The sequence below is a fragment of the Athene cunicularia genome, assembly GCF_003259725.1.
Source record: "Athene cunicularia isolate RWA chromosome 11 unlocalized genomic scaffold, athCun1 chr11_part1, whole genome shotgun sequence".
Lineage (NCBI taxonomy): Eukaryota > Metazoa > Chordata > Aves > Strigiformes > Strigidae > Athene > Athene cunicularia.
The window spans coordinates 7,412,479-7,438,678 of NW_020799113.1; the positions used below are offsets into that span (position 1 = coordinate 7,412,479).

General features: G+C 39.9%; 2 protein-coding genes and 2 long non-coding RNA genes across 4 annotated transcripts in view; 2 read left to right on the plus strand and 2 right to left on the minus strand.

Moving 5' to 3' along the window:
* LOC113484524 overlaps positions 1 to 3,895 on the plus strand; it is a 4,401-nt gene extending 506 nt beyond the window's left edge. Inside the window, exons 2-3 of the mRNA XM_026856941.1 lie at positions 13 to 100; positions 2,290 to 3,895. Coding sequence (XP_026712742.1) covers positions 13 to 100; positions 2,290 to 3,795 — 1,594 coding nt within the window. The 3' untranslated portion in view covers positions 3,796 to 3,895. The remainder of the gene's footprint in view (positions 1 to 12; positions 101 to 2,289) is intronic.
* A 652-nt stretch (positions 3,896 to 4,547) lies between these two features.
* Positions 4,548 to 11,037, plus strand: LOC113484252. Its single transcript, XR_003399192.1, has 2 exons — positions 4,548 to 4,659; positions 5,078 to 11,037. It is a non-coding gene; the product is annotated as an uncharacterized LOC113484252 (long non-coding RNA).
* Positions 11,038 to 11,201: 164 nt separating this feature from the next.
* On the minus strand, positions 11,202 to 26,194 carry TK2 (thymidine kinase 2, mitochondrial). Its single transcript, XM_026856511.1, has 10 exons — positions 26,183 to 26,194; positions 25,386 to 25,423; positions 24,176 to 24,250; positions 22,704 to 22,757; positions 21,096 to 21,185; positions 19,515 to 19,588; positions 14,009 to 14,097; positions 13,626 to 13,705; positions 12,289 to 12,369; positions 11,202 to 11,887 (listed from the first exon to the last, which is right to left on the minus strand). Exons 2-10 carry the CDS (start codon positions 25,410 to 25,412, stop codon positions 11,789 to 11,791), a joined length of 669 nt encoding a protein of 222 aa, XP_026712312.1. The 5' UTR covers positions 25,413 to 25,423; positions 26,183 to 26,194; the 3' UTR covers positions 11,202 to 11,788.
* On the minus strand, positions 14,683 to 19,499 carry LOC113484254. Its single transcript, XR_003399193.1, has 2 exons — positions 18,565 to 19,499; positions 14,683 to 15,866 (listed from the first exon to the last, which is right to left on the minus strand). It is a non-coding gene; the product is annotated as an uncharacterized LOC113484254 (long non-coding RNA).
* Positions 26,195 to 26,200: the final 6 nt, after the last annotated feature.

Below are 26,200 nucleotides of genomic sequence, written 5' to 3' on the forward strand. Positions count from 1 at the left end.
ACACTTGCAAAGAGACAGGCTCAAGGCGCTGGAGGTGCTGGAGCTGCTCTGCGTCAACCTGCTCCTCTCCCCGTGGCGGAAGGAGATCAGGTCGCTGAAGGTAGGGAAGCGCTGCGGCGCCCGGGCGGGGGGCGCAGCCGGCCGCGGGGCCTGGAGGCTGCGGGGTTTCGAGGCCTCTCTCCCGGGCCTGTGACGTGGGAGGCCCGGCAGCGGCACCCGCGGCCCGGGGAGTTACAGGCAGCGTTTAGGAGCCGATTTTGAATAGATATGGGATGCCCGGGAGCGGTTGCAGGTGTTCGTTGGCCTCGTCCTCGCCGAGGACGGGCTCTCAGAGGCCTTCCCAGGAGCGCTGAGCAGTTCAGGGATTTGGAAATAGAGACCCTTGGTTATTGTGAGACGGTAGAGAAATAAAAAGGTACAATGAGAAGCTTAGACTCTCATTACTTCGAGTTTTAACCTTAATTTACCTATAGAGAGGGGATGGATTTTAGCATTAGTTATCACTTTTACTAACAGTTTGATGCCAAAGGCCAGGTGGGCAGTGTCTCTCTGGTCTGATGATTCTACCTCCAATCCTAGCTCTAGTGGCTGCAGCTGGTGAAGTGGGTAGGAAACCCCCCTTCAGAAGAGGAAATGCTGCTTTTTGCAGCAAGGTGGTCAAGGTTACCCCCTCATCTCTAGCACACTGAACATGTCATTGCCCAGAAGAGACAGCAATCTTGAATACATGCAAAATGTACTTGTATTTAAACAACATCCCTGAACACCCAAAATCCAATCATTTCCCTTCCTACAGCAACAGGTGCTGGGGAGGAAAAGCCATTTCTTTCCTTCTTCTTGCCCTTAAGTCTTGTCTGCAGATTCTCAAACAGCTGTAGTTTCCTATTCTCCTCATTCATCTCCCTAAAACAGGACAAAGCGTAAGCTATTCAGGTCTACAGTTAGTAGGCTCAGCTTTTCATAAGACAAGAATCCTAAGCATTAAAATCAAATTTTGAAGACCACTGTGAGTAATCCAAAGTGCTAGACAGCTTGCGGAAGGCCTGAAATAATTCTACAGCAAGGCACAAGTTGGAGAACCAGTATCTTGTGTACATGGAGGTTTGATAAAAGAATTATATGCAGAATAATGCTTCACATATTTCCTGCCTCTCACCTGCTCTGATGTCATTGTCCCCTGCAGTGCCTGCTACTTATTTCCCCCCTGGAAGGAACAGAAGCTGGGGAGTGAAAGGCACTGTTGACAACTTTATCTGAGAATGGACTGAGGCTCAGTGCTACATTATGCTATGATCCTTTAGGTTAATGGCTTTTTTGGGGATCCGTTTTCCTCTCCCTCAAGCTTGTGCTTGTGGGACCAATGCTTAGGTTTCAGCCTTAGGAAGTAGGTAAGGCAGTCTCAAGCTGGGCAGCCTAAAAATAAGGCACCCTGATTCTGGGAGTCTGGACTTTACACTTCTACCTCCATTCTGTTCTGACTTGCCTGGAGTTGGTCATGATTAGGTCAGTATAGTCTCTCATAACGTTTCAGACAAAAAACAAAAACCACTTGCAGTTTACAAAATAGGCCTTATGCCTGGGGTAGCTCCAAAACCAAGCAAATGTTGAACATTTTTTTTAATTGGGCCAAAGAAGCAGCATTTATTCAAGTCACGTTTCACAGACAGCTTGTGCAAAGAGAGCGTGTTTGGGCAGTATTTCTGCTAGAATAGTTTCCCTTCAGAAAGGTGCTTTCAGAGAAATGTCAACTTAATTCAGGGGTAGTAGAGTTACAACAGAACAGGAGTCTGAACCATAGAAAAAAAAAATGTTAGTCTTGTCACCAGTTAAGAAATAGAGATAATGGTGAGTGCATCATGTCTGTTTCTTTAGGAAAATATTAGACCTCAGTGATTTATTCTATGAATCTTTGTTTTAAAAATACTGCTGTTCTTCAGTAGATCACATAAGACTTATTGCTGAGTTTTTATACTGTGACTAAAGTGTTTTTCTTACTCTTCTCCTTTTTGAGTATTGATGTTGTTAGCCACTATTCTCAGCAGGCTTAAACTGGCATAACTTCACAGAAATTAATATGCAAAGCTATAATGCTTGAGAGGCTGACAAAATAATGCTGATAGAAAAGCCTCATGCACTTTGATTCAAAATTCACACTTTTAGGAACATAGGTTTTTTTAGAAACTTAAGTAATTTCTGAAGTACTTCTGATTTTTAGGAAGTCTTTCCTGCTTCCCTCCACCCCGCCCCCCAGCGTTCATATTTTTTTTTCAATGTTGCATTCTGTTTCAGACATTCACCGGTAATTTTGTCTACTATATTCAATCTGTGCTCCCAGATGACATTGTAAAAACAGTACTGGAGAAAATAGGTTACATTGCAACAACAGCAACAGAGTTTTCACTTGTCAAAAAGAGAAACAATGAGGAAACAAAGCAGACTGCATTTGAAATATTCCTGGCAAGAATGGAGTGTGAAACCATCCTCGAAATGACAAATGAAGAAAAACATGGCAATTTGGAGAAGACTCTACAGAAAAGAACACAAATACACTGGCATCATGGAGATAAAGACAAAGAGGATCAGACACCCCAGAGAGAAGACACTGAAAATCTAGAAAATAAAGGGAACAGTGAGACATCTTTGTGCCTTGCTACTCAACAGAAGTCTTCAGCTAACAGTGATATATCCTTTGAAACTGCTGGGAATCTGAAGATCAAAGATGACATGCCTCAGTTAGCAGTTACTCAATCCACTAACAGGCTTCAGGAACACCAAAGGCAAGTCATTAACACCGTACATTTTCCGGGCAAATGCTCAGACAGTGAGGACTTCTTGATCAAATATAGTGACATTGTCATAAGACAAACACCTATTTTCAGTGAGAATCTTCCTCCAAAAGCTTTTGAAAAAAAGCCAAGAGCCAGTTTAAGTGAAGAATGTGTTTTGGCAGTCGCTGCAGAGTCAACTGCAAATGAGATGAGGCCTGTGCCACTCTCACCAGGAGCAAGTGGTCCGCCAGCCTTCGCAATATTTGCTGACGGTTCTTGTGATGGCAAAGACACTTTGGAGTACAAAGCTCAAGAAGTCCCCGAAGAATCAATTGAAGCAGAAATTAACGATGCCATAAATTGCACAGACTCAGACCCTGCAGATGAACCCAATGAGCTGAAGTCTCTGCCATACAAGGACATTGCATCTGTCCAAAACTGCAGTGGCCCTAGGGAAGAGGAAGTTTGTGAGCTGTCTTTAACCTTCACAAAACTCCAAATCAAGGACATTCAGGAAGACCTTATGTATCCTGTAGAGGAAACTGGCCAACCTGAGTCAGTATCATATGCAAGTACAAGTGACAGGCATGTCAGAGAATTTAATCATTCCAAAATAAAACACACACATCTGACTAACGCTCAGATGCAGAACAGAGCAGCTGTACATACTGAGCCATCTTCAGATCTGTGCTGTACTACTGGGAACATGGAGGATCCCACAGCTGGTTCTGATAGCAAGAGACTGTTAATGGGTACTCTTGATGCACATACAGCTTCTGAGGGCTTCAGACATGTCAGAGAGCCTCCTAACCTCACCTACATCCCACCACAAAGTATTCATGTTCGGTCTTCATGCATAAGAAGGACCAGTGCACAGGGCAGGAGGAACTTCTTGCAGCCTGAACGTGACTCTCCCGAATCCAGTGAAGTAAATCTGGAGGACTATAATCCAAAAGTAAATGAAATTCAGGAGCCTTATGTCATTATTGACAAAACTGATGAAGGAATGATATGCCATCACACTTGATTCTACCAGTGCTTTATTTATACTATGCCTGAATTTCTTCCTTTCACTTGTGGCCTTGATCATCTTTTCAAGGAGATGATTAGCTTTGACAGAAGTTTTTAAAAAAAGCCAAAACCAAAAAGCCCACTGCTTTTGGACAGCAAAAAACTGGGATGTAGTTGAGCAAATTCTTAATGGCCCCTTCTCATCTGGAACCTTTGGCACTGAAACCTGTATGGTCACCTTTCTAAAGCATAAGCAACTTCCATAAATTTAAATCCATTTAATTAATTAGTCAGGTTCCTCCTTCTGGCTGTACTTAATGCCAGACAGGTTTCCTCAGTTGAGTTGGTTTTGGGTTTTTTTTTTTGTTTTATATACCTATTCCTGGTGTACTCTGAGTATAGCATGCTGTACAATGATAAAAACAGGTAAATGTTTCTAAACTGGAAGACCCAACTTTATAAGTTTACAAATGCTATACTGGAGTGTACTTCTGTTAAGTCATTACATTCCTATGAAGCTGTGCTCTGAACTAATCTTGCTCCTGTTTACAGCTGAAAATAAGTTTTGGAAGTTTGATAACATTCCTTTAGGTTTAAAGAAGAAAACAGAGCTGTGAACACCCTGGGTTTTATAGAGGTGATAACCTGTATTACAGGTTTTACACCTGTCTCCACTTGTTAACAAAATTTTTTATGGCTATCGCCACAAATTTCAAGAGAAGCACTGAGCATTGTAATCATTCACTGCTGCCAGAAGAGGGAGACCCTGTTCCTGCCACTTAACCCTGCACCAGCTCAGGTTCACTGGACTTTTCTGTAGGCCTCTTCCTCTCACTACTGAAATGGAGGGAAGAAACTGCCATTCTCTGCCTCCTTACAGGTAGGAAAAAAAATCAGATCAGAGAAGGGTCCTGGTGAGCATTAGAGCCGGGATAAGGGATATCATGTAGGACAGAGTGCTGTGTGGAAAGCAGTGTGCTGAGAAGGAAAGGGAGCAGTATTGTTAGATCAGGTCAGCAGTAAGCTGGAGTCCCAGCATTGAGAACCTGTCATACACAACATTTAATTAAATTTAGAAAAGCACATAGTCACTGGTGCTTTATTTCAGCACAATCTTCAATGCTTCGTCATATACTTGTTACCTCGAAAGACAGTTTAATACTGCTTCAAGTAGCTCTTCCAGTAGCACTTCAATGCTAAGAATGTTTTGTTGTTTCATGTACAGTTAAAATATTAGCTGAAATAAATTTAGTGCAAATTGCTTATTATTGACTTTCATCTCCCCAAAACTCAAAGAGGAGCACATGGATTACACTAGAAAAACCTCAGGAGCTAAAATATAAAGATCTGCTTCTTGAACAACTAAAGTCCTGTCATCACCTGATTCCAGCGGTGCAGGAGGAATAAGACTTTGACCAAGCTAACAGCAAGTGACATGACTGCCTTCAGCTTTAGGTGGGGTTGGGACAAACACATCACGAACATGCATACACAAATTAATACTTCTGTACTGAGTCTGACTAGGAGTGAGGTAACTTTCTTAGCAGCCCCTGGGGGGCGGTGTGTTTGGAATTTGTGGCTAAAATTGTTTGTAGTACACCAGTGTTCTGGCTGTTGCTGAGGAGTGCCTGCACAATGTCACAGCTTTCTTTTTTTAACTGTATGTACCACTCTCCAGTGAGTAACTGTGAGAGAACACAGCTGGGACAGCTGAAATGACCAAAGGGCTGTATCCTACCATGTAACATCATGCTCAGCAATAAAACACGTAGCAGAACGTAGAGGTTTTTGTCTACCAAAGTGACCATTGCTCAAAGACTGGCTGGGCATTGGTCTGCTTGTGGGAGGTGGTGAGTTACTGCCATTGCATCACTTGGCTTTTTTCTCCCTCTTTTCTTCAGTTACTAAACCTCTATCTCAACCCCAAAACTGTCTTGATTTTGCTCTTCCTGTTCTCCCCTATCCTGCTGGGGGGAAGAGGAGCTGTGTAGGTGCTTAGCTGCTGCCTGGGTCAAACCCCCACAACCTCCTTGCTCTTCTTTCAAGTACTTACCTGTCCTGCCTAACCATTTATAAGCTATATTTTCCCCCTGTGGGGGTTATTAAAGTTATGTGTTTTAAATCTCGTGTCAGTTATTTGGGAATGCTAATATAAAACTGTAAAAACCCCATCTCATCACAAATGATGATGTCTCCTAAGTATTTAGATTATTACCAGTACTAATTCATATACCTAACATCCCCTTTTTATCTTAACTGTAGCCATGCAAGGAAAAGTATTTAAGAGCAGCAGCTTACACATGAAAAAACAATACAAAAAGAAACTAAAGACTAGCACTTGAAAGACACCATTTGGGGAATCTGACTCCATTAATGCCATACAGCTGACCTTCATTAAACTTCTTCTGTTAACATTTACTGTGAGAAACACTCTTAAATCTTTACTAACTTCCCCTGATGGGCCTGTGCACAATTGCTTCCATCTTTATGGTACCTGGCATACAGGAGACATAGATCTTCACCCGTTTGAGCAGAGTTTTGAAGCAGCATCTTCCCTGTCAAGGAGCTTAAGAACAAGCTCACATGGGGGAAGCAAAATACACAGAGGGTCTTTCAGAAGAAAGGAAGCATAGCCCCAATGTGCTAACAGTGCACCACTGTCCACAGCTCCAAGTCACAGGAACACTGTTGGAGATCATAATGATGAACAATGCCCACCAAACAAACAGCTGAATTGCACAAAATTTATTAAATATAAAATGCCATGTTCTGAGAATCTCCTTTTTGTTATTATTTTGAGCACCTGCATTAAGGAAGAACCTCCTCGTTACGGCAGATTGGCCAGGACTGGTAAAGTGTCATGTCTGCCTTTGCAGGGAGAGCTTCTGCGCACTTTAACTCTTCTAGGTATTTTCATCTGAGTTTGTTACTGCTGCAAGAATACTTCTCTTCTTGTACAAATGGTAGGGTTTTGAGTAAACTACTTTTGTATTTGCAAATTTCCAGGGATTCAAGACAACTGCTTTACAGTTAAAGATGCTTGTGAAGAGATCGGATTTGAAAAACAGCTGAAATAAGAGAAGTCATATTTAATAGGCCTTAGGCAGCAGTCCTTTGTGCAACTGCTTCCACATAAGTAAGGTGGAATTCAGTTTAAAATCCTAGTTGTGAGTACAGTCAGACCTGAGAGACAGACAAAAGGGAATGTAGGATTTCTGACCCCATCTGCCAGTGCCCTCATGTCCTTGTTGGTAATAACCACTGCCCCTCTCCTTGACTAATTGACTTAAATTAGAGCAACCACTCAAGCAAGCACTGCTAGCCAGCAAGAGGGGTGCCTGGGCCCCTTTCTAAAGGAAGGTGGTTTGTGTTTGTAAAATCTGTGCTTATCCTCTGGTGAGCTGTCAACTTTAATTGTGCTACAGCTGGTCCTGATTGTCTGTGAATTGAATGGGGATTTAGTGACTGATTGGATGTCTTTCCATCAGAGAGACATGAGGCCAATTCTATTCCCAAATTTATATGCTACACACAACCACTCCAAATGGCTCAGCTCTCCCAAGCCTTGGCTTAGAGAAATTTTCTTTTGATCACTGTAGACACAGGCTCAGGCAGCAGACCTGGTGGCTGGGTGATACTCACTCACACAACCTCTCCCCACTGGGTCTCTTACAATAGTCGTTTTCCCCCCCTTAACATTCGTATCACACATACACCCTTGCCCTGTCTGGAGTTAAGGCGCTCAACAGACATAGCTTGGTTTTAGAACAAACCTTGTTTTTAAAGCCAAGAATAAAAACCAAATTTCAGTGTGAAGACAAAAAAAAACAACAAAAACCACACAACTAGAAAGCATGCAAACATAAATGAATAAACAAAATTACAATTTGCTTCAGAATTATAGATGATGATCTTAAAAACAATTCCCTGAGACACAAAGAAAGCACACCTGAGAGGGTCTGGCAAGGCCTTGCAAAGCACTGATGAAGATTATCATTCAGAACTCTCTCACCACACAAAAACAATTTCTGCAACACTGCTTTATCATTTTTTACCTTACTGGTACAAACACTGGGAGAATAACCACCAGTAACTCACCACCACAGCTAAAGGTCCTGCCCATTGGCAGTTAATTGGCACAGCTCTCTGAGACAGCTGATTAAACCCCACAAGGCTCCTTTTCACAGCATTACAGTAAAAAACTGATACTAGGATTGGGATGGAATATAGTGTCATCTGCAGAGCAGCATACTCACAGTGGAAGTTCTAACAGCTCAATACTTTTTGTGCTGTATGAGAGGGAGGAATGTATCACTATCAGCAGGCAGAGGGCTCTAGGGTGGAGCAGAGGATTCAAATCAAAGCTTTCTGGCATAAAAACAGGCAAGTAGTATGTATTCAACAGACAGGTAACGAACAGCTCCTCCATTCTGTCACTCTCCTTATCGAACCTCTGTACACAACACTTAAAAAATTGGTGCTCTGATCCTGATACAGTACAAATAATGATCACATGCCAGCCTCTTAAAAAAAAATGATAAATGATCAATTAAAAAATTGATCTGGACTAGACAGAATAATACATTTCTCTTATGTAGAAATTAATTGACCGCTAGTTTTTGTTCTGAAACTAATCTTCATTTTCAAAAAAAAGCTCACAACTTTGTCAGCCCCCTCCAATGCTGGGGAACAAAAAAAACCAAACAACCCACTGTAATTCTCACCTGACTATCCTGCTTTAGAAATCCACAAAGTTTACACTACAGGAAGGACTGGAATCTTCAAGGACAGTAACATGCTAGAAGAACCATTATTCAGGAGAGAGACGAGAGCTTTGTGTATGAATCTTCTAATAGCAACTGGTGGCAGAATACCCAGCACTTCCTACAGGTTCTGCAGGAGGAAGTGCACTGAAGAGAGATGATGGATTATTTCCCGTGTTGGCAGTAGTTTTGTGTGCTAATTAAACTGGTGAAAACAATTTTCAAGGTTTCTTAAGATTTACTGTTTTGGACAGTCACTTCTGAAATGTTTAATCAAACAGGGGAGATCTACTAAACATGCTTCCCATGCTAGAAGAAAAGTACACAGAAGGCCAGGCTAAGATAACGCAACTATTGAATGTCTATCTTACTTCAGATCAATTTATACGATGCTCCCAGATTTGCCAAGACACCTTGACCAGGACTTGCGTGGAGAAGAAATCATCTATTCAGATTAAGTATGTAATAAAGAAAAGGCAATACAGAAGGCAATCACTTTTCACACATACTGCAGTTTAGATGTAGAACTCATTGTGACAAAAGTAATTAATACCCACAAGTTTTACTCATCTCTTGTATTCCTACAATATACTCCAGAACAGCCGAAACATATGCAAAACCAGCTTTGTATGGCTCAGTCTACAAGTATTGGCTACATCCAACTTATAGACCACATCTTAAAAGCCAAGAGAAGTAGCAACTTTTTATTATCCATTCCACTGGTACTGAAGTTCAGTCTGCCTAAGAAACAAGAGTAATGCCTATGGTATTTTGGAACTTGCTACTCAATTATTGCTCCTTAGACAGTCATAAAAGAAAATACGTATCAGACTAATGCTGACCGCCCTTTTTTCCCTCCCCTCATCAATTGAGAGATCTCAAGAAACAAAAGCAAATAAATTCCAGGCTTATAAAGAGCTATTTATGATTACTGCCGTATTTTTACCTACACATCTATAGCAAACTAAACATTTTACATTTCTGACACATTACATGCAACCTGTTTGGTTTTGTTCCCAGTATTCATTAAATACCCCAACCCTCCTGTACATTAAAATCTATACATAAAATTTAAAAGATACCAAAACATAAAATAAACATGCTCTCTATAACCACCGCATCTGTGATTTTTAATAAATAAGTTATATAAATTATTCCTTTATATTCCATTAGTTATGAATATCAATAACTTCCATCCAAACTACTGTTTTGATATATTAAAGGGGGGGAAATCTGACGAAAAAGCATAAATTTCTTTCAAAAGCTGAAAGGTCACAGTGAGATTCTTAGCACTGTTATGATTCTCTGTACAGAAAAACTAAGTGATATATTCTGGACCGTGTGCAAAATATACATCCTTGGCTTCTACAACCCATAATAAAATTAGAATTAAGAACAAACTGCAGATGACTGAACTTCAAGTTTCTAGAACTATTTTCAAAGAAAACGTTCTTTTGGTCTCTTACAGGAGAAAAAAAAAATTTAAAGTTTAACAGAAGGTTTTAAGAATAACTACTATCCCCCTACAAAAAAGCTTCAATAAGTAACATAATTACTTAACACTCAAAAATCTTATTTTTAAGCTAGAATTCTGAAGATTTACAGCAGAACAGTAGAATGGCAATACTGGGTTCACAAGCTTTAGTATAGGAATTCAGTACTTCACTAGGAAATGCTCTCTCAGTGCACTGACCATTATTAAGTTCTACTGATTTGGAAAACACACAAAAAAATCCCACGAGATGGAAATTACAAGAAATTAACTGCATTTCTTGACTTGGAAAATGGTGCTGGCATTTCAATGCAATGATTTTTAGGCACACCACAAAACCAGCTACCTCAAAACTACAAATAAAAGCAGTGAAGTGATCTCCAAAAAGTAATATCAAATACTGTTCAAAATTACGTGGAACATGGAAAAGCCAAGTAAGTGGACATTTATATCCTCCAACAAGTTACAGACAAATGTCCGTAATAAGTGATCAAATACTAACTGAAGTCTTGGATGTTAACCATTTTTAGGAGCATTCACTACAAAGCTATGGCAGACGCTCAACTACATTAATATAAATGTATTTTAAAGCACTGTTAACTTTGCATGCTCCAATTAAATCAAGCAAAAACAGTACAGGAAAAAAAAAATATATATATATATACACTGTACTTCAGGAATCATTCCCCTCAAATTAAACAGAAAAAGTAATGTGAAAACAGTCAGAACTGCTGCACTAAAAAGATTATCTTGAAGACAACACTCAGAGCATAAAGCAGAAATTAAGGGCATCTCAACACTTTAGCTAACAAGTGCGAGAACGAAACCCCCACTATTTTCTCCTGTAAGTACCTGTAAGTCATAATAAACTAATCAAGATAAAAACCCAAAGACCATCTGTATTTTTCTTTATAAACCCCCTACAACTGAAGAATCCAGAATACTTAAGAAATCAATTAATTCTAGGGTTTTTAATAACTATTTGAAAGGAACAACAAATACAGTTCTGTGCACCCTGTATTTTTACTAGTCCTTAACTCAGCCATAGCAGGGCCAGTGATCTCAGGAACACCACAGAGAAATAAGCCATTTTAAAAACCTAGCTTAATAAAAAGACTCAGAGCCCTTCTACAATCACTTACGGGCACTATTATTCTTTTTTTGCCACTGAATTCAGTGGGACTTTACTAGTGCATAGTTACCTTCAGAACTACAGCTATATTGTGATTTCATGTAAAGCAGAAGAGACTTGCTGAATCCAATGAAACTGCACTAGTGTAGGTAGGATTAGAGTATGACTCCCCGTTTCAACTTGAAAAGACCTATTTAACAAAGCTATTTTGACTTGATGCACTTCATTTGCTTCCTCTAATGATAAAAAAGGACATTCCGCCTCTTGTGTGGAACTATTTCTTTCAAATTACAAAAATAGGGTTGTCTTGGGGAAAAAAAAAAAAAAAAGAACTTTCTTATAGGAAGCAGCAGTGAAGTGGGAAATGGGAGAAATAGTCCTATTTTAGCTGAATAGAACTGACACAGTAAAGCTGACAGAGAACCTAAAAACATGAAAGGGAATTGGCTTATATTCTGTTTATGACTTGTATCTCAACATTTCACAGCAGTAAGTCCACAACATTCTACAAAGCATAATTCAAAAGCAAAACCATTATATTTAGAAATACTAAAAATACTCAAAATCGCCCCCAAATCAGACTGCATTAACATGTTTTTTACAATACAATAACCGCAGACTTCTATAAATGGTGTTGCATATTGTATGGGTTTAGTATTTGGTCCCGGTTTTCTTCATACTTTTCTATCATTTTCTGCATGTCATGGTCAGCTCCAATAACCTTGAAAAGAAGAACATGAACATTAGAAATAACTGACACCATAAAACGTGGTTGCTTTTGAGCAAAATAGAACAGGACTACCACTGAAGGCAAATCGATATACTCATACAGATCTGTCCCATTAGCTTTCTGTTCAGAATTTGGCATTCATTGAAAAGCTGCATGTCAGATCCTGCAAACAATCATGGTGAACAGACCCTCAAATTCCACCCAAGAGATGGAAGACCACACTTTTTATGCTATACACAGTGGATAGCTGCAAACATTTTTCTGGAGTTTTCCTTCTCCAAAGGTTATTATAAAAGCAGATTTATTTACTTTTGCCACTAAATAACACCCTTAATACCTGAAAAGTACAATCCTCCATATGCTTAATTGGTTATGACTAAAATGATACTCACAAGCACTGGGCAGGAAACTTCAGACAGTGTATGTTTAATGAGCCAATCTTCGTAGAGCTGGTGAATAGCTTCTAAATATTCCTAGGAAAGAGGCATTCAAATAACACCTATGCCCAGGGATGGAATACACATTGCAATTTTTATACACCTGGTAAGTAGTTAAAGCTACATATAAAAGCCAACATCGGATATTTCCACTAACAAAAATGAAAAGCATCAGAAGGTTTCTGAGAAAAACTAATTCCCAGTATAAGGTTTTACTCCATGAAGAATGTCAAAGACACAGCTTACAGGAGCACAGGGCTTTCAGCTCCTTTTAAGATCAAGAGCCATGTTTCTCTCCCACAGGTATAATGTGGCTCAAGATTTTACAGGGAAAAATGTTAACAGAGAAATAAGGACAAAAAGGGCAAGACTGCAGAGAAAATGTATTGAAGGCACTTTTTGTGTCAATACATTTTCCTAAAATTCCCAGCTCATTTTCTCCTAACTGACTCCATTTCCTCTAAAAGCACTCCTGCCTGTCATCAACTATTAGGTTTTTTTCCATGGAGACCACATTTTTCATTCATAATTGCTCCCCCCCACCCCTCAGTAGAGCTGGAACGTAACACAATGTCTCTTCATTATGGTAAGAATTTATTCTCCAAGGCAAAATTTCACATGGCCTAAAATTTAGCTTTTTGCATATGTCTTCAACTGACAATTGCTTCTTCTGAACTACCCAACGCTAAAGACACCTTGTAGTACATGGTACGTCTTCTGCAACTACATTTATTTATGGTTAGGCTTTCTTTAGGCAAAAATGTGTTTAATGAAGGGCCATTCTATAAACTGTGACACAGAAAGTGATCATTCCATTATTACAGCTTATTTTTAAGCAGATTCCCACACTAACAATTTTCAAGCAGTTGCTTCTTTTCAGAGACAAGCAGACACTTTTCATGCATACACATCTTGGCAATAGCAGACAACAGAAAGTGCCCACATAAATATTCAGCACCTGCACACACAGGTATTTGTGCTTTTATGCTGTTTAATGATACAGAAGCAATTGCCTTTTTACATCTTCGAGAACATTAGCAGTTGATTAATACTTCACCTAAACAGTCACCTATAGTGCACTGATTACTAGAACTAACACTTAGACAAGTCAGTGGGCATGATAGATCATTTCTTTAAAACAAATCAAAATTAAATAGTGAAGTTTTAGTCTGCAATGGAAACAGCTGCACCACATTTTGGCAATACACTCAGAATGTGATTTTAGTATTTAGATTGGAATCATTATGTTTTCAAAACTCATTGTAGCCACATATATTGAAGGAACTCCTTACCAGAGGAATGATCTTCTCCTCTTCTCTGCATCTTCTCTTTAACCTCTCATAACAAACTTCAGGAGAAGTCTGCAGATAAACTGTCATAACAAAAATTACAATAGTTATGTTCAAGCTTTAAAAGCAAAGAAGAAATTTACTTCACAGACTACAGAAGGAAAGAATGCGACCTGAGTACCGCCACCGAACCTCCCCTTTGGCGTTACCGTTAACCAGTCCATGAACCATCCACAAATTCATGCTGTCTGATGCTACACATTGCAACCACTATTATACTGAATAATGTGATTATATATGACCCAAGAAACAAGATTTTTTTTTTTTCCCTCCAGTAAGGAAACCCACCCACAAACACCCCCCTCCAGATCCCATCAAAATTTTACCTATCAAATCAACCGAAACATCAGTGTTGTTCTGGATCCAGTCAAACCATTCAGTTAGGACAACATAATCCACCTCTGGCATTTTTCCACTGAATAAAACATAAAAGTCATCACTCACTCACTGAACAGCATGCACAGATCAGTTCTAAACTTTTTTTTTTTTTCACCTGACTAGAATTACTCCCAATTTACTCTAGCACATGTGAAATTAAAAAACCACCAATATTACACCCACCCAAAATGGAGGCCTCATAAAGCATTGTTTATACAATACTAACACAAAGTTTCTATTATTAACAGCTACATTAACAGTTACATTAATTATTTTTCCCACTACAGTTAAAAAATAGTTACTTGGTGACTAAGAAAAAACTTGACCACATCAACATTTATACAACAACAAATTAGTGTCAATGGTATTTATTGTTCAAGTTCTTAATATCAGGATCACTTCAAATATATCTGAAGTACTGCAGTGCGTGTCACCAGAAAGGCTTGATTTACGAAGCAGCAATTCATTACAAAAGTCATAGTAAAGAGCAGTGAAAAACAACAACACAGTGGAAATAAAATTTACTCCCACTGTAAGAAGTATTTATGGAAAGAGTACTGAAATATTCAACATGCTTAATATAAACCCTGTAGTCAGAGAACACAGACAATATTGGCAGCAACTGTCCCAAAGTTATGTCAGTAAGAATAATAGGATATCAAACAACTCATGAAAAAAGACATGTTAAGAATCACATGCTATGCTTTTACTAGTATCGGAATTTTCACTCATTGCCATATTCCTAAATAGTCAAATATTACTAGTTTTACATTATTCCATCTTCAAAACTGGTGAGAGTAACACATATTATGCATGCTTTCCTAAAAGCATCTGCAATAGAAAAATAAAAAAGACATGGGGTTGAGAGGCTCCTGTCCTCTCCAGCTGAATGACTGAGACCAATTGCAAGATTTTAAATAGCGCTGAAGAAAGATTCCAGGTTTCTAAGCCATTCCCCTGGCAACGTGCTTTGACCACTGGCAAAATGGAGTAAAGATAATCCAGAAAGATATATCCGCTTAAGTATGCAAGCAAGCAAAACTCGTATTCGTACCACCTCTCTTCTTTATCTGCCATCCAGCTGAATATCTTGCCGCTCAAAGCACCCAAGAAATGGGATAACACAATTCGCTGCTATTCTTCAATCATATATGTTTCTGGGTAGCAGGCATATACATAAGCCAAATACTGATTGTGCTACTTTTCTCCAAGATACACGGGGAAAAACAGGAAGATCATAAGGAATTAGAAATAAGAAAAAGCCCCACTATTCTTACCCTAGAAGACAGCTACATCCAGGTCAAATCTGCATTGACCTGCCCTGCAGACAACATGCCTTTGCCTTCCCTGTGTCAGCGGAGTCCCCTGGATAATCCTGTGAGGATTCTCCATCAGGCTCAAGATCCATAAAGATGCAGGTAATGTAAAAGGCACAAAAGGGCATTTTCATTTCCAAAGTTTGCTGACATTTGACTTGTATCAAGTAAAGCTTTTAGTGCAAAAGTTAAACATGAATGGGGTAAGCTTTGTATCATAAATAACTATGAATTCAAATGGAACAAAGTGAATTGCTAGTGCTTACCCTGTGACATATCACGCATACTCACGTGCACGCATTTTATATTCTACAGTTTTATACCTAACGTAAGCATGTCTTTCAATGATTAACTCAGATGTGCAATCACAGTAAGAACTTGGACATTCATGCATATCTCTGCATGCCAGAGAAGCTCACAGCAATTGCTCACAATTTAAGCCTTCCCCATCCTCGTAAATCTTACTCTAGTTCTCTCTCTGGGAAAAAGCCTGCAAAGCCAAAACACAAATACTGAGTGACACTGGATCAAAGAAGAGCTGGTATTCCTGATGTTCCCACAGCTCTTTATCCCCTGCTTAAACTAATTATTCTCCTAAAGGAGAAGAGCTTGTGTAGACTAGAGATAACAAGAGATTCTTCTCCCTCTTTTAAGACTGGGACCCTAAGCAATACCTTCTTTTACAGAAAAGAAAGCAGAAAATAACCTCTGCTCTTTGCAGCATGCTTACCCCATTCAGTCCAAGTCTTACGTTGAATAAAAAACTTCTAATTCATTTTTACATACTTTTAATGGGAAAATGCCTTCCATATAGCTATTTAACAATCCCTTTGCTGACGATACCTGTTGAATAGCTTGAGGGGTGTTTTTGATAACATTTTTATTTTCAGCAAAATTTAAAGATATGCCAGGTCAGTTTTGTCTTCCAGACAGGTGTAATTCACTTCCTGCAATGGGCAACCTCTCCTGTTTTCTCCATGATTTTTGCATGCTGACTAACCTACACAAGAATTAGGACCACTCCCCTACAGAGACAGGAGATTCCTTCTAGGAAATAGTAACAAGGAAAGAAAAAGCCTCTGGAGGATACAAACGAATTTTCCTTTGCAAAGTCCGTTTAGTCACAGAATGGTTTTTAAAATTTTCATGGAGCAGCTGAATAAAAAAACCCACAGCATGGGAAGCAATTGTTTTAAGTTATAAGGCCTTTCCCCTGCCACAGGGCACTATTATCCTTCTACATAAAAGTATCAAGTGTAAAGTTTCTATTTTCTCTTTGTTCCCCTGATGCTTCAGACACCATCTTCTCATTTTTAGCCTTTAGTTTATCCACAGCATTTTTGTATCTAATTATTCTTTTGTTACTATAGTCCTGCGATTTCAGTAACTCACATTTTGTGTTTGCACCCACTGTGCCCATAGGTGACGAGTGTATTCTTACAACTTTTCTATACAAGTATGTCAAGCTGGTTTTGCCTCTTTAAACAGGCTTTCCATTCTTTTGATCATGCCAGTATCTCAGCTTCCTATCTGTTTCAGTTTTCGTTCATAGATCGTGAATGAGCAGTTAGAAGTGTAAAAAGTAATGTTAAAAAAGGTCTCATAAAAGCTGTGTACGAAAGCACCAATATTTCCATCCCCCTCTCCTGAAAGCCCTTTGCCAGATAGTTCCAAGAGTTACATTAACTCTTCTCTGGACTACTCAATACTAGCATTATTTTGTGACCAATTTTTATTTATCTACAAATAAATATAGATTCTGCTTTTTGACTCACAATCTTTCATTTTAAAGTTGAAATTTGTTGTCAGTTCAATTGAATGATAGAATTTATTAGCATACTCTCACCCTGTGTACCAGAGCATCAATCCAAAGGGTGAACCAACATGAGTAACTCCCTTCCAGGCTGACACATCCCCTTTCCATATCTCACTTCAATGGGATTTCCCATCACATTACAACACCAGCTTCTGCACTTAATGAATAACCACTCATGGAAGTCTCCCCAGACCTCCTTCACAAATATGTAACTTTGGTTCAGACTGGTAAGAATGCCTTTGTTCAGGTGGAGGAGGACATTACAAAACACAATTACCAGATAAGTCTAACATGCTGTGTTGTTGGTGGCTGACACATTTTTGTCCAAAGCTTGAATTATTCTCTCCTTCTGTCATTTGTTCTGAAGCTGTGCTAAATACTGAGGCAGATGAACAAGCCTGCAGTTCCTAAGATGACTTTCCCTACCCCCTAATATGGGCTCTAAGTCACAGGGGTACTGCCTCTACAGTACAATATTTTCTCCTAGCATGAAACTTCACATGCTTTCAGAACTCTGAAATGGACTGTTTCTATTATCACTATCTCCATACTCCCATTATCATCCTGGGGTTTTTTGTATCCTGTTTTCCTTCCTGTACACAGAAGTATTAGTTTTTGAGACAAGGCTAGATGGTCTTTAAAGAACTATGACACATAGGATAGGGCAGTGATCAAAAAACATGGAGCAAAGCTATAGAACTGCTTGCCACAGGACCTCCTGGAAACTAAAGGTTTACAGGAGCTTGGGGGGAACCTGGACAGGTTCATGGAAAATAAATTCCGTGTGGGTTACTACGGAAAAATCACTGCTGAATAAGAAAGTCCCCGAACTGTAAGTTACTGGATATAATCAGAAATTATCATACATGCTTACCCTGTTCTTAAGAGGATACTCTCTTTTAAAGTACTTTTGGCCACCACTGGAGTCAGGATATGAGGGAGCACAGATTTACTTTCTTTTTTTCATGTGACTCAAAATGGCTATTCTCATGTAGTCGAAATTTTTGTTCGATTTACAATCCTTTTATACACCCTTATATCATAATTTGGTTTGCTATTGGTAGCACCAGCTGGCTTCTAGCTTGCTGGAACAAAACAAAGCAAATGCCTTCCATCCACCATTAAAAAGAGCTGAAGGCACAAAACATCTTAGATGCCCTTAAAAATGTTATTACAAAATTAATACATAGAGTTGACACAAACAGAATTAGCCTCATAGCAACAAAGTTCTCAGTCTTTGGGACAAAAGCAGTTTGTCTACAATAAAAAAAAATAAAAAATCAGTAATTAAAAATGAGAAAGACATTCCAGTACATTTGTATTGTATACAGACAGGGATAAATAACGTCTTTCTGTTTGCCTCCCATCTTACTGTGTCTCTCTCAACTTTCAAAGCAGTTCCAGTAACAGACTAGGAGCTCGTGTAGCACGGATGCCATCTTGTGGCATGCAGCCATTCTCCCTGCAGACAGGGGCAAGAAACTGTTTTTTTCCCTTAAGACCACTGAGAAATCCAGCAGAACAACAATCTGTTACAAACACTTCTCAACAGGTCAGCATTCTAAACAAAAAACAAAACAAACCCACCCAAATCAGTGCCGATTACTGCGCTATTTCAGTTATTATGGGAGGGGCGAGTTACACATCAGCCAGGTAATAAATGCTGCTTCTGTTTCAGGCCAGATCCCCCAGAACAAAGACCCAGGTTCGGGCTGACTGCTCTGCCTCCAGCCTCAGCACACCTGGGGGCAGGGACCCGATTCAGAAAGCGACATTTAGAGACAAACAGCTCTTGTTGTTTCTTTCCTCACTAGCCTACCAAGGTTTGCAGTCTGTTCTGATCCTATGAATCCTGATTGTAAGCAACAGCAGATGACACAAGTTCCTGCTTGTCACTCGAGTTCCTGCTTCCAAGGAATGCCAATTCCTGCTGCTAGGCTGGACAACACTGTCCAGCACTCTGCCTCCTACACTGGCATGCTTTATGTCCTCCTGGTTTTCTACCTGCTCAGTATGCGTTTGCTTTGATTTAAACAAGACTTTGTATTCAGCTGGAGAGCAGATAACTTAAATAGATGGTGTTCTAAATAATAACATGCTCTAATTACACAAGAGCACTTCTGGAAAAGGCTCTTGCCTGGACCACATCCTACAGGTTTTATTCTGCCAGTGGGCAGCACATCCCATACAACACACACTGCCACTGACAGAGCCAACAGACTTCTTCAATGAAAAGTACCAAGGAAATCACCAGTCGATTATATATATATTTTTGTAATCTAATTAAGCCAAGAAAGTAATTTAGAAAACTATATACCATACCTTCGATACAAATTTTCTACAAAAATGTATTTTGCACTGTGAATCGATCGCTCCATCATTCTTATGGGGGAAATCTACAAAATAAAACTTGTCAGTCACTGACTTAGTTTGAATTTTTCAGCATGCTTGTTTCTTTTCAAGCTCATATTTACACATCATGTCCTTCACATTATGAAATTCATAACACTTTTTGTTCTTCCAGATGTTGTGATAAATAAATTTACTGGGAGGGTGGGAACCACAAAAAACAAGTACTCCTAATCTTACTTATGGTCTGCACTACTGAACACTGACATAATTGTTATTCATATGCAAGTTTCAAAGGTAACTGCAGAAGCATTCAATGAGCAGCTGAAGCTAACTAGGGCTACAAAAAAGCAGCAATCCATTTAGGATTTGCAGAGCAATAGGAACTATTGCTACCTGAATTGTTGCCACCTTCAGGTGTGTTACTGTGTCAACAGCACAGGCCTAACATCAGAAAAACTCTAACAACAAAACAGAACTTTTAAAAGAAATAATTACAAGTGACAAAGCACTGGCCTTATCCAGTCTTGCATGTGCTCAAACAGTGCTTCATTTGGGAGAAGAGAGACACTGGACACTCTCTGGCCCCTGCAGAGCAAGGCAACCCTAGCAGAGCTCTTCCCAACCAGGTATGCTGCACGTTAATGACCACAGAAGCAACAATTGCTCCAGCCAGGCTCAAGTGCAAATGACAGCAAAGCTCAGACTGAAATACAGGACAAGCCTCAGGAATTTCTGAATGAACTTCTTCTGCAACAGACTGAGATTTCTATTACCTTGGAAGAACACCTCTTCCAAAAGCTTGTATGTGCAGTATCACTACATATGCCATACTTTCAAAATTTTGCCCTGACACACTCAGAAAATGTAATGCAAGAACAACCATTAAGACGTAAGCGTGCCACCTAAGATCAGATCTTGTGATCAGGGAATGAAAGATTTGGCACAGAATGTAAGAAAAGGTGTTTGTAGGAAAGAGAAGTGATCTCTGTCAAGTTATCAGATCTTGATAAAAAGGTGGAATGTGTGAATCAATATAGAAAAAGAAAACATTACAAGAGAAAAATGTTGCAGACCATCTCAAAAAAGGAATAGAAAATTTTAGTGGTGGTATTTTGGATAAACACGAGGAGTAATGGCTAAATCTGTGCCAGACAGCATGGAGCAGTAGAACAAATACTGACACTACCTTTAAGATTACTTAATGTTTGCCAAGGATTTGACATAGCTAAATTTATAAAGACACCAATTACAGACAAGTCACTGACGTGCGATGATGAAGAGATTTGTGCAAGTCTAACTCATAAGGGTGGTGCCAAATCAGCAGTATTAGTTTGGGGAAGTAAAAGTTCTGAGCAGGTAGGAGGCAGATGTTTCGCGCTCAGAGTACGTGTTGAGTGTTTCAACAGTGTCTTTGCACCATAAAAATTCATACTCACTGCAGGAACAAAGAATGCAAACAGCATCTTAACTTCTGGATACAAGGTTAAAAATATTTATTACTCATAACTGCATCTAATTCTTTTTTAAATTAAAAGAAAAATGTTTACTTACCATTGGTCTGGTATGCTGCTCCAACATTGTCAGCTGTATGTAAGTCTGTAATGTTATCCCCCATCTTGATGCATCTTGGTACATTAAGCCCTGGGGTCAGAGATGGAAGCAAGACAGACATTTATGTTAGGTCAAACAGCAAAAAAAGGGAAGTTGGGTATTTAGCAAGCTTTTGCACTACAACAGAATTGCTAAAAGAAGTGCACTAAAACAGCTGACACTGCGCCTGACAAGAATTAAGTGATCATTTGCTTTCCACAATGCAGATGGAAGAATTGCTGTCCTGGTCTTTAAGAGACACTAAGTGGGGCATTTGGAATGCTCGCTGAAGTCAACAGGAATTAGTTACTCTGCACCTGAAACAGTCAGGACCAAGGCACAGCTCATTTGAAACAGTTCAAATATATTTAGTAAATAAAAAACCCTTATCTGCTACTCTGTTTTGGGGCACTGACAGACTCTCAGTATACCCAGTCCCTAAATGCAGAATCCAGAAACGCATATATGATTCCAGTAAGTATGTTCTGGGCCTCAGACAAGGCATCTTTTAACACAGAGAACAGTTCTACCCAAAGGATCCTCAAAGTAGTTCTCATCTTCCATTCTGCTGCGATTACACACACACATACACTTAAAAGCAACAGTCTGTCCTGCAAAGCAGAGAAAAGATCTGACTCAAAATAAAACATCATTCAGTGTGTATTTGCTGAGGTCACAAACTTTAAGGCAGCAATGTGGCTTCAGTCTGCAGATCTGATCTCCTCCTTTTCTTCCTGCCCAAGATCAGAATGAGAAAGTATTCTGAAGTGCAAAGATTGCTGTGATGATATGCAACACAGACAAGCACGCCCCATACCTTTATTAATAATAAAAAAATAAAGCATCAGCAACTCCTAGTAGGGAGAATTTACTTTTGCAGAGGACCTATGGTAGCAGTAATGGTATCAAACACATGTTTGGGCACGTGTGGTTTGGGGTGTATCCACATTGCCGTGTTGACAGCAAATTCCACCTGAGCTTGAGCAGAGATCCCCATCTCAGGCAGCAGGGAGGTTTTTGCAATGGAGGTGATCACACAAGCAGTGAAGACTGACATCAGAAACCACTTCAACCATGCCAGCAAAAGCATATCTGCAGATGTAGTCAGGGCTCTGACTGCTGTCTCTGGGCATCGCTGTGACAAAAGGACATACATGCAGGGAACGGCTGCAAGACACTGACTTCCCAAAAGACAAGAGAAGCTCTCAAGGCCTCACAGGACTGAATTTTCCTTATCTTCAGTAGACAAACAACATCAAGCCCTTGCTTTCTGAGTGACCTTCCCTTCTTCGAAATAAGCATAAGTGAATTTAGAATCAACTCAGGGCTTACCTTTCACACCCAACAAAAAGACCCAGCCCTTGCCAAAACCACATTTTATATGCAATGTTTCTATTACCTGCACATCTTAATCACAGTAAAAGATCTTTTGCATTACGGAGCTTTATTTTTTGCTGTGTGAGATTATGACCGCTTTTGTAACAGTTTTGCTAATTAGTAAGAAGTCCTCATGTACGTCTTTCTAAAAGAACAGTAATTGTAGTTGTAGATACAATTTCTGCCACTTACCAGGATATTGTGACCACGAACATTCCTCCACTTACTCACTGGTTCTGTCAAAACCTTGTTAAAAAGAATTACTCCACGTTAAATATGTTTAGATTCAAAGTACTTAATTTGACCCTACAAGTCTGCAACTATTTTTAATGAATACTCATTCAGTAAGTCAAGAGTATTTAGGATTTATACTCATCCCTCTTCAAAAAACAGCACTGAATCCTGTAATACAGAAGGTAATAATGAACACTGCTGAAGAATAGAGAAATATCATTAGACAGTATCTTTTTAGTGTTTTCAAACCACGAAAATAAAACACTGGATTCATTACCTAACAAGCCTGGATATAATTTCCCTTTTTCGAGACAAAATCATACCATGTAAGGGAAAGAATGGCTTAGCTGAGTACTGATTGCATTTCAATGACCTGCTCATTCCCTCACAAATTAATTTCTCAGAGAGTAGCACTTGTCAGCAGAGGCAAAGAGGATCAGACTACTATCTTACTTTTCATTTTATTTTTGTGATTTAACAAAAAAAATGTATTCAAAACTTTTACAAAATTAATCAGAAAAGCCTCTACTCTGAATAGGTGATATCACAAGAGACCTACCTGGTTCAAACAGCATCTAAAACTCCAACCGCACTGTAGAGCCAGGCCTAAGAGAACCTGATAAGCCTGGGAAGTTAACTAGCTTTTTAAAAAATGTTGCACTGTATACAAGTTAAAGTTTGCTATCCTTTGGGTTAACACTTTTTTATTCCATAAGGATCATTCCTGTTAAATTAAAAAAAAACATCTGGCAATCCAACATTTCTGTGAGGAATCCTAAGACTTATCAAATGTGTTCCCAGGTCTGCCAGGAAAAGCATCAATATCTGATGTGCACAAAAGTAATTGCTCACTGAGGTCTGATCTTGATTTTGTTTAAAATACATTGTCTGCCCTTCCCCCAATCTTGTTCTAAGAAATATGAAATCAAATACCATACCAGTCTAAAAAAATCTCCAGAAACAATTCTAACAGATTTTTCACTTTTTAAAAGAAGCCATCCATGTACTGGGATCTCGCTTACATGACATCAGTATCTTTACATGATTAATTCTTTCTCTTTAGTTTGCTGACTACAAGACAGAACTAAGATTTAAGCGACATGAAACAGCAAACACACATGCCCAAACATGCCCAACCCACGGGGGCTGCTGTTACTTTGCAGAGGTACAAACTCTAACCCACGGGCCTTACTGATATTTTTGCATCCAGTACTCTACCACATATGATCTAAATTTCTCTTCTACAATTTCAGTATAAATAGTTGGAGGAGCTGGAGGTGTGCCAGTAAGTGCCCTGGCTCACAACCTGCTGCTCCTTTCTCCTTAGCCTAAGGAAGGACAAACACTTCTAAGTTAAGGCTCAGTTTTGTCAACACAAGCAACTGCTTATAGTGATGTAAAATAAAGACAAAGAAATGTACATCCAGTACCTCAATGCTGGTGGTTTGTGCAAAATAATCCAGGCATGTTGTTTTTCCACTTGCAATGTTCCCCTCGATACATATCTGATGAAAAACAGTATCACCTTTAAAAAACATGTTATCACATGGTAGTAAACTGCTTATGTAAAAATACACTCATTCCATATCAAGTATACTGTTTCCTTATAATGTAAATAGACTATTTTATAGAAAGACACTGGGGGTCAGTTTGGATTTTGTGATTCCCTGCAGACCACTTTTTCTGTCCCTGACATACATATACCAACTGTCTCTTCCCCAGGCACGGGGCAGCCTTTCCATCCGGTACCCCCGCACAGCTGCTGAAGTGCTAAGGCTTGGACAACAGGCCCAAGCCAGAGTTGACCTGTAGATGAATCCTGTATATTTTATAACTGATAACTGTGCTAGTAGGTTATTGTACTAAGTTAGAACAACCTGCTCATGCTGATGTAAAAAGTGTTAAAGCATTGATACACTGAAGCCTGAACAACAGGCCTTGAGCCAAAGCTGCTAACTTAGTACGTGGTCATTACCAAAATATGTAAGCTCACTAGTGAAAGGTGCAGCTGAGACAGAATATAACCAGTAGTGAGGATGAAAGGCCAAGACAATGTATCCAACTTTCCTTTCTCAGCCTTGCTGAAGGCTGAGAACCCAAGTATTCGGCCTTGTTAGAAACTCCCTTGGCTCCCTGGTTGCCCCCACCCCAAAGCTCTGGTCAGGCTTTGGGTGGAATCCAACAGGAGAGTGAAACCAGAAATTTTCTGCTCAAAACAAAGGTGCTGGTTATTCTGGCTGCCAATCTCTAGTATATAAGGCTGGGCCCACTCACAGTGACTGTGGACGCCTCACCTATGGGTAGACACACCACGTAGGATTTCTCACTTGCTGGGACAGGCTCTCCAAATCCTCACTGTACAGGGCAACTGCAATGCTACACGTGCAACGCTGACCCCAAACTGACACATGTCCCTACACACCACCGTGTGCTTGCACAGCCCCTCACGACTTGAGTGCAATTTCCAGAACCAGGGAAGCGTGGGTCTGCACTGAGCCAGACCCAGTGAGGGACGCACCGCCCGGACAGCACGCCGCACAACAGCCACGTCGAACGGCGGCCAGTATACACATGCTCAGATTAGAGTATAATAAGAGGTTGCACGTTTTAGAGTTTTCTGAACAAAACACAAATACTTACAACTGTCTTTCTATCATCTTCTTTCATCAGATGTTTATCTAGAATAGAAAGAAACAGAAAGATACAACCAAGAAGGAGATCTTTGTAACAAGTTATACTGAGCCTTAGCGTGAGCCCCTGTGTGAAGTTTTTAGGCTCTCTATTGCTTAATATGAATATTTGCTGAATTTCCAATCTTCAAAGTTTTAGGTAATCATTAGGTCATGCAGTAGACGTAGCACACACTGACATAGTTTTAGCTTAAGCTCTCCACTGTCCTTGACACTACAAAGAGCCAAATGGTGAGTGCCTACACTCTTCCAGCAAGTTTTTGTTACACTTACTGCTCCTCAGTTGGCTTCCATCGGGGAAAAACTTAAATTTTGGAAAGGCCAGTCACGTGTGATGCCCACAGACTTTGCAGGCCGAGCTATAAAGCTGGGTAAGAATCAAGATTTTAGGTTACCTCCAAGAATTTAGATGCCTTACATCTCCGAGCTCCCTACGTAAAACTTGTGCAAGCAACGCTAGGGTTACTAGAGCCCCAACAAAACAAAACACACGAGAAAGGCCGGTCCGGTACCCGGCACTGTCAGTGAGGGGACACGAAGATTGTCAGGGCTGCGACGTACAAGAAATGGGAAGCGGCGGGCTAGAGACTCGGTGGCTGCGGAACCGAAAGAACTGAGCAACGCCACCACTTCCCCCCGCGCCGCCCCCCGGGTATCGTGAGGGTATCGTGAGGGTATCGTGAGGGCCTCCGCCGCTCTCCCGCCTCCCCCTCCGGCGGGTTCCCTCCCCGGCCCCCCCGGGCTTACAGCCGCCAGCGCCGCTCG